The sequence below is a fragment of the Dendronephthya gigantea genome, unplaced genomic scaffold (assembly GCF_004324835.1).
Source record: "Dendronephthya gigantea isolate DGI-Jeju-01 unplaced genomic scaffold, DenGig_1.0 000107F, whole genome shotgun sequence".
NCBI lineage: Eukaryota > Metazoa > Cnidaria > Anthozoa > Malacalcyonacea > Nephtheidae > Dendronephthya > Dendronephthya gigantea.
In genome coordinates, this window is record NW_021163117.1 from 286,967 (window position 1) to 302,596 (window position 15,630).

Here is a 15,630-nt window from a genome sequence, read left to right on the forward strand (position 1 = left end):
TTGTATTACGTGCGGAAATGTGTAACTAAATTAATTACAAACTTATACAAAACAAATACAAAAGTATACAAAATTCGTCAACTTCGCATACATGGCTATATTTTCCGTAAGTTACAACAAATCGCAGCCAAACTTGACAGTTTTACTAATTTTAGTAACTTTCCTCTTTATCGCCGGTGTAAGAAATTAGTCTAATTAAAGCGCAAGTCTTAAATTAGAGCCAGGTGCACACGATCGCCGACGCTATATTTCACTAGACCGACTAAAGAAACAACATCAAAATTATTTTATATTTAGGCACAGAAATCACTCGATCGGAAATCGGCATCACATTAAGGGACCGCACTCTAGAAGATTTTTTAGTCGCATTCATGAGTATGTTCTCAGGACGAGGGCACGAAATTAAATAATTAAGCCAGCTTGTGTGAGCACACAGGATGTCTGGACGTAAATCATTTAGCTTAATCTAGAAACGTTTCGGACAATTTGGAAAATTGTTACTCGTCACTCTGGAAAATTAACAGCTGAAATCATCGCCTTCGAGGATCCCCCGCTCCCAATTTATCTTACAAGAATTTTTCGTTCAGCTTTTCAACTCTCCTCCACTTAAATTTTTAGGTTATTATGTTATAATCTCTTGACAAAGGCCCTTATTCCTTAGGATGCCCGGAATCCTCATGTACATTTCAACGGCAGATCCACGAATCCAGGCAAGGTAAGCAAAATATATCAAATACTACGACTTTCAACACCAAATGTCATATTGGATTTAGATTTTTATGTAAAAAATTCTTTAGAATGCATGAATAACCAATAGCTCGACTAATTAATAAGCCTTGTTATATTAAGGTATATCTTTAAATTTTGGTCGCCAAATTGCCCTGAATCCACCACTGCGTTTGATGTAAAGTTGTTTAATTTGAAGACGCGCGGTAAGTCAGTTCATAAATTACTTATATTTGGATATATCACTACGACCAAGTATTTATCAAAACGAAAACTAAAGTTATTCGACGTGAATACCACAATAGCGTTTACAACTACACATATGGCATATCAGATGTAAGTTCAATCGTTTAAAACATAAATGAAAGCGTTATTTAGCTACGGCTTATCAGCCGTTCCTCGTAGGCCTACAACTGGCCCTATAGGATGAAAATGGCATAATGGTGAGGAACGATATATGAAAGTAATCTAAGATGATAAACTTCACAGACATAATATCAAGAAAGAAGAGAAGGTTTCTTTTACTTTCATGCATTTCATACAGTAAAATCACAAGAAAATGCGGCAGTTTTAGTCAAGTTATAACTAAATTTATACCGTGTCATAAAATTATATGTCATTCCTAAAGTTTTTTACACAAAGATCAATTCATTGAAATTCATGTGTGTATTTGAAATAAAATCATCTGAATTGTTGCGTATAAATTCAAAAAAATTAGTTTTACTGAAAAGTAATTAGAAAACAATAAGCTGTAATATTGATAACCGTGAGAAATAGCAATAATCTTATTTAGTTCAAAAACAGATGTTCCTTTGTGATGTGTTTGTATTGCAATTAAAAAATGATTTACAAAACTAAAGTTTTTGCATTCATAATCAAGTGAAATAACGATTTCCGTTGCACCTGGATATTGTAGACAAATAATTACAACATCTTTTATTATCTCATTATATAATCCATAAAGATCATCTCCTATCGCAGATAGGATTGTTTTTCTATATGCTACAGAACCTTGAATTCCACCAGTTTGTAGTCAGTGAAAATAGTGCATCATTCATGGATATCGTTCGTAGTATAATTCAGTCAGTGAAAATTAATTTTGCATGCTATATATACCCTTAGAAAACTATATTCTTGCAATTGGTTTCTAATTTGTTCCCAACAAATTTTCAAAGGTGTTCCCATAGGCTTCCTATAGGCACACACAGTACTCATCAGAAATAACCTAACAAAAACCCCGGTTAACTTAGGTCAAATCTCGGTCTGACCGCGATTGATCCGAGGTCAGACCGACGCTGAACCGCGGTGAGACGGAGGTTAGACCACGGCCTAACTCGGTCTGACAGACATTTATTATTTTTTTTCCATTTGGTTTTTGTGTTGTCGTTCTCAGGTGTTCACTATGTTATTTCCGGACTGTACTCTTGATTAGAAAAAGAGCAAGTCGAGAGTAAAAAGTTAAACTTCTGTTCGTAAAAGGACTTAGATTTATACATGCATAATAATGATTGAAGATTATTCCATCAAATCACCGCTGCATTTGTTGTGGCTTTTTGATTGGTGGTTCCTATTAGTTAACTCCCCCCCCCTCTAAGGCCTTCGTCTCCCAAGGGTGACTCACTTTATCCACAGTTAGGGAATTTTCTATCTAGCTAGAGAAATCATTCCACATCATTATTATTGTAGATTATCAAAAATTAGGATATAAGAATGGCGTATATTTTACTACACCGAGCTTACCAAAAATGTTTTCTTATGTTTCCCGGCAGTTTCCCAGTTTTTTCCACGGTTTAAACTACTATAAGAAATATAGAAGTAAAAAAATACATAAGTAAAAGAGTTTTTTTCGATTTGGTTTTTGTGTTGTCGTTCTCAGCTGTTCATTATGTTATTTCCGGACTGTACTAAGAAATTTAGAAGTAAAAGAATACATAAGTAAAATAGTACATTACCGCAGACATGCCGACTGAAAAAAGTTAATTGTTTCAGCAAAAATTGTTTGAACGTTAGTGAAATTCGATTCTAAATTTGATTCTCTTTTCAGATTTAAATGTCTCTTTGGCGTGCATCAGACCTCCCCAAGCCCCCTGAGCTCCACTTGCCTATCCTTCAAACTCAGTTAACGCACGTTATGCAACGAATCTTGTTTGCTCTATATCGATGAATAGCCGAGAAAAATACCGCGTAAATCTGTTATCAACTTGCACCTGATAACTCTAAGTCTGTCAGAACTTAATATAACCTCTGATAATCATCGTGTCTCGGATGTGAAAATGCAGCTCTCAGCATTCTTGCAATAAATCCCCTCAAATTTTCAAAAGACATCTCAAGTTCTCTAAGCTTCTGTCTATTTTTTATTTATGTCATTTTGTGAAATAAGGAAGGCCACTGCAAGGGTTCACGCGACAAAGTTCTTTTTGCGTATTTTTGGCAAATCACCAAAATTAGCAAAATCGAACTCCAAGCAAAAACAATTACTGTTTCGTAATTATTACAATCACATGTCGTGTTAAAATATTGCTTTATTGGTAGCAATAAGGAGAACTCTTAATCCATCATATCGAGAAGTCGAGACAACAATTCTAGAAGAGCCTTCGCATGGAAAATTGATCCCAAGTCGAGTCAAAAAAATAATGTGATCAGGCTTCCCTGGCTAATATATATCGCGTGCTCAATTAAATATTTTCATCAATGTAAATTAACAGGCTAAATTAACATATTAGAAATAATGAAGCAATGTATCGCCGGCAGAAAAATTAAAAGGACAAAATGCCGACAGATATAATAGTGATAATTGAATTCACCTGCAAATAATAGCAAACGACTTAGGCAGTTATCAATTATTGATGGTATATACGTATATATCTACCTATTTTTCACCGTCCTTAATTATTCTCAACAAACTTGTTGAACTAACGTCTAGACGTTATACAAGCGAATAAGTTTCGAAATAAAGGCAACAACATCTGTTTGGTAAGTTTATAAGTACTTTTGTGATTTTCTATAAAAAATTGCCGGTAGTGAAGTGCAATTATTTCTAATGGAGCAGATGCTGTCTAAATGTGAGAAAGGCCAATTATATTTTATTAAAGAAAACTTTATACTAGCTGTAGTTTATTTTCTCTCATTTATCGCAATTATCAACCCGATAGCTTCTTGAAAATGGACACAAAATGTTGAAAAAAAAGAAATGCTGTTCACTCTTAAGATATATAAATTCGATGAATTGGGAAAATATCATGGATGCCGATAAACAGTCAATTGTTTTTGCCATTAAGTATACTATATTAATCACAAAAATTGGACATCAGATCGGTTGTATAACGTTAACCACCATTGCATATTGACAGCGCAAAAAGTACAAGGGCTTGCGACCCTAGACAGGTCGAGTTGATATAAAGAGTTGTGGGTAGACACTAATCCATTACGTCCATTTCAAATATACCAGCCATCATATTCCGTCCGACATGCAGATATACCCACTATATACATTTGAATATATTGAGTCTCCAAGAGTGCCTATTTTGTGTTAAAAATGAGTTTATTTTAAAAGATTTGATAGAACAGACATGTCTTAATGCAGTAACAAAAAACAGTGAGTTTTTTGTTAATTTTTAAGACATGTTTTGATCAAACCAATCCATTGGTAATTACAAAACCCCCCAATATTAAAAGTTAGTATCACGTCTTTCAAGAACCTTGCCCTACAGCCCTAAGCAGTGGTTTGTTTTCCAAACTATACCATGCTCTAAATTTTGAATACACACAAATGAAAAATCTCGCTGAAAGTTTTCCGAGGATGGCGGACACGCCAAAGAGTTCTGAATTATTTAGTAAAATTGATTTAGGCCCCTACCATTTTATAAATTTCATTGTTTTTGGTAATCATTCGGTTTAATTTCGGCGAACTTTTCCGGTAGTTTATATAAATACATTATTAGTTACATACATACATACATACATCGCCTTTATTTAAAACACGGTAAACCATTCAGTAAAATACATGTAAAGATGATAAATTACTCTAAACTATAGTATATAAATTATGTAACGATATATAAAAACTACTGTTCTACCAGGTTGCCGTGTGGGGGTCGGATTAAGCTAAATAGAATTACAATTAATTCTTAGAGATCTTTTAAATGAAGAAAGAGATTCAGAGAGACGCAAGGGCTCAGGCAAGCTATTCCATATTGAAGCTCCACTAAAACTGAAGGAACGTTTAAGATAGTCAGTTTTAGGTTTAGGAACGAATAGTTTGCCATTTGTATTTCTGAGACTATAGTGATTAACTCTAGTGACAAACAAATCTTGTAAATACATAGGTGTTAAATTGTTCCTGACTTTATACATCAGAATCGCTTTTTGCATTTTACGGTTGACATGCAAGTTATTCCAACCAAGTTTTTCAAGAACAGAGCTAGAGGAGGCATCATAGGGAGAGCAAGTTATAACACGTGCAGCTCTATTTTGGAGTTTTTGAAGTTTGTCGCTCAATTTACTACCAATGCCGTCCCAAACAGGAGCACAATATGAAAAATATGGCTCAATTAATCCCTGATACACTCTAACTGCTGTATCCTGGTTGACAAAACTTCTTATTCGTTTTAAAGCACTTATTCCTGATGATACTTTTTTAGAAATATCGTCAATATGTTTTTTCCAGGTCAAGTTTTCGTCAATAGAAAGTCCTAGTGATTTAGTACTCTCTACCTTTTCGATTTGTTTCTTATCGACAATAACATTAATATCATGGTCATCGAAAGTTGATAGTCTTTGACGAGAACCGATAACCATGAATTCGGTTTTGGCAATGTTCAAACTTAATTTATTAACATTAAGCCACTTTTTATTTTTTTCAAGTTCAGTATTCATAACTCTTTCGAGGTCGTCAAAGTTATTACTTTGAAAACTTATATTCGTATCATCGGCAAACATTCTTGGTAACCCCTCATTCAAAAACATTCCGGTAGGTCGTTGATGTAGACCAAAAACAAAAGAGGACCAATAATAGAGCCCTGTGGGACGCCATAAGTTATTGGACAAGTTTCAGAAAGATTCCCATTAACAAAGCACCTCTGTTTTCGATTTGATAAATAAGAGTGAAACCATGTCAAAGCAATTTCATCTACTCCATAGTGTTTTAATTTAAGTAGAAGTATGTTATGGTCTATGGTGTCGAAAGCTTTCTTCAAATCAATGAAAACAACTCCATTTAGGAGACCGTTGTCAATATTGACACTCCAACTATTAGTAGTCTCCAATAGGGCAGTAAGAGTGCTGTGATTTGGTCGAAACCCCGATTGATATTTAGACAATAAATCATTGCTCGTCAGGTAACGATAAATTTGTTCGTGCACTAATTTTCCGAATATTTTGGCAACAGCCGAAATAATTGATATAGGTCGGTAATTGTTTAAATCGTTTCTTGCTCCGTTTTTGAAGACAGGAACAACTTTAGCAATTTTCCAATCATCTGGATAAATTCCCCGGTTAGAGAAAGGTTGAATATTTTTGTCAACGAAGGGGCCAAAATATCAGCAGCTAACTTCAAGATTTTTCCAGGAATGCCGTCAAGACCAGTGGCCTTGTTAGAATTGACGTTTTTAAGTAAACAAGTTACATCTTGAATTTCTATTTCACTGAAAGAAAATACTGCGTTTGTAGGTTTAATAAAAGAGATGGGATCAATATTTGAGTGTTCAATGTTGCTTGCAAGATTTTCACCTATCGAAGTAAAGTATGAATTAAAAGCATCCGCAATAACAGGTGGATCAGTTATCACTCTGTCTGGATGTTTAATTTCTTTAACTGTAGCTACGTTACTAATTTTACGAGAACTTAATTCATTTATGATCCTCCAAATTTGCTTCGGATCTCTCTTAGTAACATCAATTTTGTTTTTAAAGTATTCACATTTGGCTTGCTTTATAATATTATTTACTTCATTCCGAGCATTTTTGTATTGATTCCAGTAAAGAGTATTTCGTGTCTTGTCATATTGTTTTTTCAAATAGTCCCTTGCTCTCATTTTTTGGACAACCGCAGAGGTTATCCATGGAGACTTCTTTTTACCTATACGTTTCTTCTTAATAGGGGCATGCTTATCTAGGACTTGTGTAAGGTTTGTTAACCATTGAGACCACATACATTAGGATCGTCTGACGAGCAAGAATTATTCCAATCAATCGTAGATAAGTCGTTCAAGAATATGCTTTCGTTAAAATGCTTTAATTGTCGTTTATGAACAAACGAATTTACAGTTTTTCCCTGCCATGCGGTTTTGCGAACAAGATACACAAGCGAGTGATCACTTATACCAAGCGACTGGACACCAGAGACTGATACCTTGTCCGGGGTGTTTGTAACACAAAGATCAAGTAAAGACTGCGAAGTACTAGTCACTCGTGTTGGTTCCTCGATGAGTTGAGTAAGATTGTAAATGTCGAATATATCCGAAAGCTCGAGGGTATTAGCATTAGGAGTTTGAGTTAATAAATCACAGTTTAGGTCACCTAGTAGATACATTTCGGCGTTTTCGGAATCAATTTTATCAATTATCTGCTGGAAGAGAGAGAATAGACGCTGTGCAGAGTTGGGAGGTCTATACCAAGTCCCTACCAGGAAAGGCTTAGAACGAGGGTTAGAAATCTGGACAAATAGTAGCTCAAGTTCAGAGTTTACTAAATCACTACGGACTTTAAAGTTTAAATTACTTCTAACATACAAACACACCCCACCACCGTTACGACCATGGTGTTGTCTATCACTTCTAACAACGTCGTAACCGGGGATTTGAATTTGATTATTTGTAATCGAGGAATCTAGTTTAGTTTCATTAATTGCTAGTACGTCAATGTTAGACCTTATACTTTGCATATAAATACGTAACTGATCAATGTGGGCAATAAGACTGTTAATATTTAAACATGCAATAGACAGCCCACGACTGCGAAAATTAGATAGAGACTTAGTATTAGAATTCGGCGTCGAAGAACGACTAGCTACCGAACTAACCGACTCCCCAGCGGCAAATTCCTAGCTTGATTTGATATAGTTTGATATGTTCTTTGCTAGTAGAGATGTTCCTTTATTATTAAGGTGTAAGCCTCTAGAGTTCAGGCAAGTTGCATTAATGAATTTATGATCAATAAACTTCCACTTACTTTTGCTGCAAATAGCATTAATTAACTTGTTTGTTTCGTTAACTTTGGTTGATAAACCTGGCTTGTCTGATCTTGTCAATAAGCTTGATATAACTACTTCTGTTGATGGCGAATCTTCTTGAATTTGAGTTGCTATATTCGCAATCCCTTCCGCTACACGATTAGGAGATAATTTCTTTAAGTCATTTGTGCCAACATGCAAAATAACTTTTTGAGGCTCTTTCCGGATAACTGGTTTAATATAATCTTCCATATCTGAAGTAGTGGCACCAGCAAAACTTTTAACAACAACATGATTCTCAGGCGTGGAAAGACGCCAGCCTTGTAGATTTTTCAACATCGAGTCACCAATAACCACAGTCACTTTCTTCGCGTGGTTATACGTAGGTGATTTCTCCTTTGGCGAATCATGCTCAACGCTATTATTAACTAAGTTAGGGGCATGTGAATTCAATCGACAATTTCCTGTGTCTGGAGTCGATGAATTAACATCTATGTCATTTTTCTTTTGAATATTAAATGACTGATTTGACTGCCCAGCTGGTTCGTTTGAATTTAAATTAGTATTAGAGGGATCAACAGCATGATTTTCCTGCAGATGATTCTTTCCCCTAATAGTTGCTGAAGATTTCTTCTTTTTATATTTGCGTTTCAACTCTTTTGTTTTTGGTGAAGACAGACTTTCTTCAACAACAAAACAGACGAATCCTTATTTTTGTTGACTGCAGTTGACTTTTGATCTGAATTGTTTATTACGGATCCATTTGATGGATGTTTTGCAGCACAATTATTCTCAATTTGAATAAGTCTAATAGCAGTTAGCAGACTAGATTTTTCTTCTTCGAGGCACTTAATACGAGAGTTCTGGTCAGACACTACACGATTTAGGCTATTGAGCTCTGTTTTAGGTTGATGTTATCGTTCCTGAGCGACGAGTTTTCCTCTTGTAGACTTGAGCTTATTAAAACGGTATCCGAACTACCGGGACAGGAAGATTTTAAATTTGCAAGATGTTCAAATATACGGCCGAAATTGTTGTTACAAGTGGCAGCCAGGTTATCAATTTTTGAGAGTAGCGTTGCTTGATGCGACTCGTCTTCGACACTCGAATGATTTTCTCGCTCATCGCTTTCAAATTCAGTCGCTTTCCTTTCCTCACTAACTAAACTTTCAAACGATTTTAGTAAATACTTATCTGGGTTGTCCCTCAGTATAACCAGCTTCTTTGATCTTTGCCATTTTACTGAAAATTCATCGTTGCTTGCTGTAAATAACTTTACATCTCCACTAGGAGAGGACCATCTGCCTGTTACGTCTAGGACTTCATCAAAATAGTTTCTCAAGTCGTTGAAATCCCCAATCCAGCGATAAAAATTTCCGTCAAACTTTAAGGATTTAGAATACTTAGCAGACATATTTTCAGTATTTAAACTCCATGAAATGTCATGTGGAGAATCATTGACAATCGCTGCTAAACTATCAGCTAACTGAGAAGAACAAATATCGTTCTTTCTCATATGAGGAGAGGAGCCTTGAACAACAAATTAACTATATACATATTTAAAAGAATTCTAAATAAAACTAGATCAAAATTAACTATTCTAATCACCATGCATTTTCCAATGGGCTGTTCAAAGTCTTCGAAAGTCATAATGATTGTTGTTCTTCCTAATTTTTATAGAAAAGGAGTACTTCGCACGTAAAGTTAAAGTCTAAAAAACTTTAAAAAACCTCTGCAATCTTAACATTTAGTCCAAAATCGTCTACCACTTCAAGTTCTTTTCTATAAAAAGGTGATCTAGATCCCCTTACACTCGCATGTACCGATCTTAGAATTTCGAAAGAGATTCTGGTTCTCAACCAAGCTATGACAACTGCATAACGTTCATGGTCTCTTTCTGCTAATTTCTGCGCCAGCTGAGTAAGAAACTTGTGGCATTCAGACCCCATTCCGCCATTGGTTCCGAAAACAAGTGGGGTAAAGGAGCCCATTTCAACATCTAAAACTCTCTGTTGGTATTTTCTCTTCTTTTCGTTCTCGTGTTCCTTAAAAATGTTCTGGGTTGGCCGGCCTTGGTTACATCGGGAGTTTACATGCGTTACTCTCACGTCAAAAAATGCAGTAGCTCCACGTAGCCAGAAACCGTCCGCCTTCATGTCCAATCTCGCTTCGGGACTTATATTGGCCGATCTCAAGTCAAATCTCTCATTATCAAGAGGTTGAAGATGAGGCTCAATTTCCACATTCTTACACACTTTATCCAGTTGCGCTGTTAGCAAATTACGGATTCCATCGTGCCTTTGTGCCACGAACCCACCTTTTTTACAAGAGAGGGCATGATTGATGTTAAAGCGATCTCCACACGCGCAATGACTTGGTAAATCGTTCAAAGTTAAATTGTATCTCATTCGTAACGAGTCTCTGAATTCTTGCTTATTGAGGGCTAGACCTTGATCTTTGAGTGGAATCGCATTTAGCCAGGAACTCGCTCCTTTGTCTCTGGATTGCTTTACCAAGAACAGTAGGTCTGGAGAAAGTGTTGCATCAATATTATCCATTCTTGACTTAACAATTTCCGCTTTGTTTGCTTGCTGCATTCGCTTCAGATCATCTATAGACTGCTCTATCGGTTCCAGAGTCTCACTCTGCCGTTTAATTGAATTTACATGTTGATTAGTAAATAATTTTGAGGCTGCATATTGCAAAGGAGCTTCTATTATCAAATTCGGTACGCCTAATCCCCCTTGAGCTGGCGTTAGGGTCACAAGTTCCCGAAGTTCACTCGCAAGGGGTTCTTCTTGACCAAAAAATTGTGGTAAGAGAATGTCATTCAATGTTTCATGTATTGGTTCTACGTACTCTTCGAAGGCCTCAATTGTTCGCATGAAGTAGGTAAATTTTGATTTGTATGCTTTCGTAAGGGCAATGTAGGCTGCATGAGGTTGGCTTTTCGCGATTTCCGTGAGTGATGAGATATCTGTACCCATCCTTGAATTTTTTCTTTACAATACTCATCTTTATATTCTTTTGATCCTATAACAGCACCCAAATGGCGTTTTCCTTCTGTTGTAATTTTAACTTCTTCTCCAAAGATCTGCTCTGCTTCTTTGGCCAGTTCTTGCGTCTTCACTATCAGCCAACACTTAGGACCATTTACTAGATAGCCGTATTTCTTTCCTTCCTCTTCCAAATGCTTATACCAATTATATAAATGTGTCAATCTTCCTCCTCCCGCTGAGTCATCGGCCAGCCATACTTGTTTGATTTCTGGTATGTTCAATTTCAAACTTTGAATCATTATAGCTGTGTAATTGAGTACCAGGACATAGCTAGAGGATCCCCTTGGGTGGTACCTTCTTGCGACAAAATCTCACCTCCCCCACATATGAATAGCCTGGAGGGGCATCTGTAGGTGTTAATGATGTAAATGGACATTCTGTTGCAGGTTATTCGAAGATTGTGCATTGCTACCGCTCTATTCATTTGGTTAAAAGCATTGGTCGCATCAATTAATAGGATTCCATCAGTCCCTTCTTCCTCAAAAACATGGCTCATGGCATGTATTGCTGCCTCGGCTCCAGCACTGTATCCTGCACAAACTTGCAATGGCCCCGCTGCTTCCCTTATCTCCTCTCTCAAGAATGAAGTTACTGTCTTACCGATTATTCTTCGCAGCACTTCCCCCACTCCAATTGGTCGAATTCCAGGATGTTTATCTAGTGGAATTAGCCTACAGGATGTGTAGCTTTCTAACAGGGATGGATGGTAGCATAATTTCAACAGATTTTTGGTCATTTCAACAGATTTTGGCCTTGAACAACATGACCGTCCGCCATGACGAGTGAAAAAATATGATCGCGATCTGACGCATAAAAAATTAATAGCTACACCTAGCTCTGAGAGATCAATCATAATTACACATCCATATACAAAAAGAAAAGACTATACAAAGACATCTATAAAAATAGACACATAATTATACAAAAACTAAACATAATCATGCATGGGTTAACATGTACATGAAAAACAGTATTATACACTTTTCTTCAGTGTAGCGTGACTATATCTTATCTTTACTGACGAACACGTGACACAAGTGCGTCTAAACAAAGCATATAGCCTTTTGTTGGTTTATTAACAGACGAGTGAGACGAATTATCTCTTATTTTATAATTTTACAAAATTATACTTTTCACCGACGTTTGTGTGCTATTAGGGACGCGAACGCGACGACGATGGCTATCAATACAATGGGTCATTGAAAAGAAATGAATAATTAAAGATCCATGATGGGTTTTAGACGTCGTCTTCGTTCTGTTTGCAAATGGAAAAACGTCGTTTTTTACGTCTTCCTACAACGGTTGCATTTCAGGCCCAGCGAGCCCTGCTTCGAATTAGGCTTTATAGAATTGTCCTTAAACATAAACACAATGTTTTTAACGCCTTTCGATCTCACTGAATCGGTACAATTAATAATATAAAACAACCACTTTGCCAAAGCATTTATTTAAAGGAGAATTTCAGCCGCGTCATCGTCGTGTTGCCGTGCTACATTCTCCCTATTATATACCGACCGACGTCGCGTCAAGCGACTCTGCACCTTACCAAAACTGGGGGAGTAGCACCTGCACGTTACGTCTCTGCCTTTTTCACTGGATGGATAGAAAAATGTACATGAACTTTCATGATTTTGCATAACGAATTCTGTATCGATTGCTTGAAAATCTCATTTGCAGTGCAAGAAAAATTTTGCATTCCATATTTCCAAATTAATTATCCTAGTATTATGTCGGTCGAACAATTATTTATATACTTTTCTTATTATAGGAAGACTCTTAGAAACTAAGATACTTAAAATATGTTTCTTGCAATAAATCTTCGTTTCCTCGTCAACCTGGTTGCCCGAAGCATTCTTTGGGTAGCCATTCAACATGTCCACTCTAGTGAAGGTTTGGATTTCTGTTTTAATTCCACTCTTGAAGGTAAGCACGACGAAATAATTGGGGGAATTTTAAAGTTGATTCTTGATCCGGTGAAGTAACAGATTTTTTAAACAATTGATTAAAATAAGCTGAATTGAAAATTGTGTGTGTGTCTTTACCTAATTCAGATAAGAATGCAGAATTAGATAGGAATAAAAAAATGTTTTTCAAGTTTGTCGATTTCATTTTCCACCTTGGTATCAGCGCATGAACCAGTTTACTAAAACTAAAAACTCGCCACTTTTTTCACTACATAGACATTACGTTATTATTGTATGAATAAAAAGCAGATTTGGCATGAGAACGAGAATGTAAAAGATAGCCTTAAAAAACTTTATGCTCTATAGATTATAGAGCTCACTGACTTCGAAAGCAGTGGCGGATTTAGGGGTGGTCAGAGTAAATCACTATACCATTACGAATGGAAATCGCATTGTTAGATTTTTTAAATATTCCTTTAAAATCCATAAAATTTAGTTGTGTACTCAATTCTGACTACCCCTAGATCCGCAACTGATTGATAGAATTGCAAAGTTTAGTTGCGAAAATTTGTGAAATATGGGTAAAATAACCATGCGAAGATACGAAGTTGAAAATTTTTATTTTTGAATTGCTATTTTGTTGATTTCGTATTACTTGCGGAAATATGTGACTAATATAGTTAGAGTAAATCAATTATGATTTTTGGCACTTCACTTGATGCAAGTAAACTCTAGAGGTTTAAAGGGTCTTAATTTCGTGTGGAATTATAGACACTTTAAACCTCTACTTTACTTAGGCTAAACCATACAGCTACAAAATTTTCTATATTTCACAACATTCCTGCAGATATCTTGTCAATTCTAATAATCTTATAGTAACATCTTGAAAAATTATTCCAAAACGCATAAGGTCTTACCGGCTCCATTTAGCTCGCGATTGGTTAGTTAACAAAAATTATTATTTAATGAGGTTGAACATACAAAAAACGTTTTCTCTTCCAGGATACAGGCTAGACGCAAGAATATTGAAGACACAGCATGCCCCGACATGGATTAATTGCGTAGTTGAATGTGTGAAGGAGCCATGTTGTAGATCAATCAACTACAATAAAACATTTGACTTGAATGAAGAACCAAATTGTGAAATGTTACATAACCTGGTTTACAACACATCTGACAAAATATTGCAGTTAAACCCATCTTTTGGTTATATTTATCTGCTTCAACCTGAAAAGGTATGAGTTGTGGAATATTCTGTCTTGTTGTTCAGTAGGATGTTTATTGTATTTCATTTTGTTGTGTATTAATGAGTCTGCCTACGTCAATTTCTCATTGGTTGATAACAGCCTATAAACCACTAAGCCACAATTACCACTTGACGCCACTCAGCTAGTCAGCCGCACGTGTTTACTTTTCATTTGTAGTGCCTTAAAAGCACCATCGATGGTTTGCAGTTGACATATGTAGCTATCATAATGATTTTTTACAACCTAACATAGTTGAACTTAGTTATAATCGGGTGTTTCTAATGATGTTTTTACTTGAACTCGGACTTAGTTGTATGTTGCAATTGTGTCAAAGTTGAACTATGTTGAGGTAGATTTATGCCAAAAATTGTTCCTTTCTGATCACATGTGTATTGTATTTTGCACAGATGAACCAATAGCAATCTTATAATTAACATATTTTTCAAGTCAAGTTTGAGGAGCTTTGCAAGACGAATACCATTGGTAAATACAATAGACACGTGACGAGAAAGGAACCATTTTTGCATAAACCTGGACAATAACATAGTTAATTACTTGTATTGTACTTTTATTAATTTTAGTCTCCAAACCATGTACAAGGGGTATAGAAAAATTCAACTTTCGACTTTTGTCGACCTAAAATTCGTTCATTTTCTTGCTGAATGACGCGTACATGGATGTCATATGAAAGACAAATAAATAAACTTAGAAATGTGTAAAAGATACTTTTCATCACCACGAATGAGGGCAGCGCATTCACAATCTTGCAACAGTGCTGAGTGTGGCGTCGCTAGTTCGATATTCTTTTTTATGTTATTCACTTTTTACAAATTCATTGTTTTTACAGTCAGTGAATATTAATATATGATCGATGCTACGCTACTGTCCTGCCTGAAAGTTACGAGACTAGAATCACAAAACTTATTTGCGAGTGTATAATATGGGAATTTTTTTTTTTGCAGGATTTTCGAACAAGGTGTATCACAGGTATTCTTAAGAGATAGGCCTAAGAAAAACGTCATCCTTAGCAGAGATTTTTACAATTATAATAACTGTAGATAATGAACCAGTAGAGCAAAGCTGCACCCCACCACACCCTACAAGTTTGCCCTGTGACGTGAATCCTAATCTTTAAATGCCTGCCGTGCGTCAGCATCGTTGGTCAGCATACCAAAACAAAACTAGACACATTAAACTGAGGCTTAGCTAGGAATATGTTGAAAATTGAAATTTGATTGCCCTAGCTCTTGAATAAAGCGAACAAAGGGTACATATGTTGCTGAAACCCATAATTATACCATTGCAATATATACATTCACCGGTTCCCTTACCTTTTCTGGCAATTTCTCTCTTTTTCTAAAAGGTAAATCCATTTCTCTACACTTTATTTTCGTTTATCATCCAGATCACATGCGATGGATTTTTATATTTTCAGCAAAATAATTTATCACCGAAATAAACGCATGTTCTCTTGCGAAGAAAGGCGTCTGAAAATACGATTTTTACAATGCTTTCGCAATTAGGGAA

General features: G+C 35.9%; 2 protein-coding genes across 3 annotated transcripts; one reads left to right on the forward strand and one right to left on the reverse strand.

The window, feature by feature from the left end:
• The first annotated feature begins 815 nt into the window (after positions 1-815).
• LOC114534804 lies at positions 816-15,548 on the forward strand. Of its 2 annotated transcripts, XM_028556279.1 has the most exons (4): positions 816-932; positions 12,721-12,875; positions 13,859-14,091; positions 15,066-15,548. In XM_028556279.1, exons 2-4 carry the CDS (start codon positions 12,752-12,754, stop codon positions 15,105-15,107), a joined length of 399 nt encoding a protein of 132 aa, XP_028412080.1. In that variant the 5' UTR covers positions 816-932; positions 12,721-12,751; the 3' UTR covers positions 15,108-15,548. The 2 variants fall into 2 exon arrangements, with proteins under 2 accessions (XP_028412080.1, XP_028412081.1); XM_028556280.1 differs by lacking the exon at positions 816-932 and having other exon boundaries at positions 11,860-12,875.
• On the reverse strand, positions 4,694-5,691 carry LOC114534825. The gene has a single exon (XM_028556298.1). It carries the CDS (start codon positions 5,689-5,691, stop codon positions 4,831-4,833), a length of 861 nt encoding a protein of 286 aa, XP_028412099.1. The 3' UTR covers positions 4,694-4,830.
• Positions 15,549-15,630: the final 82 nt, after the last annotated feature.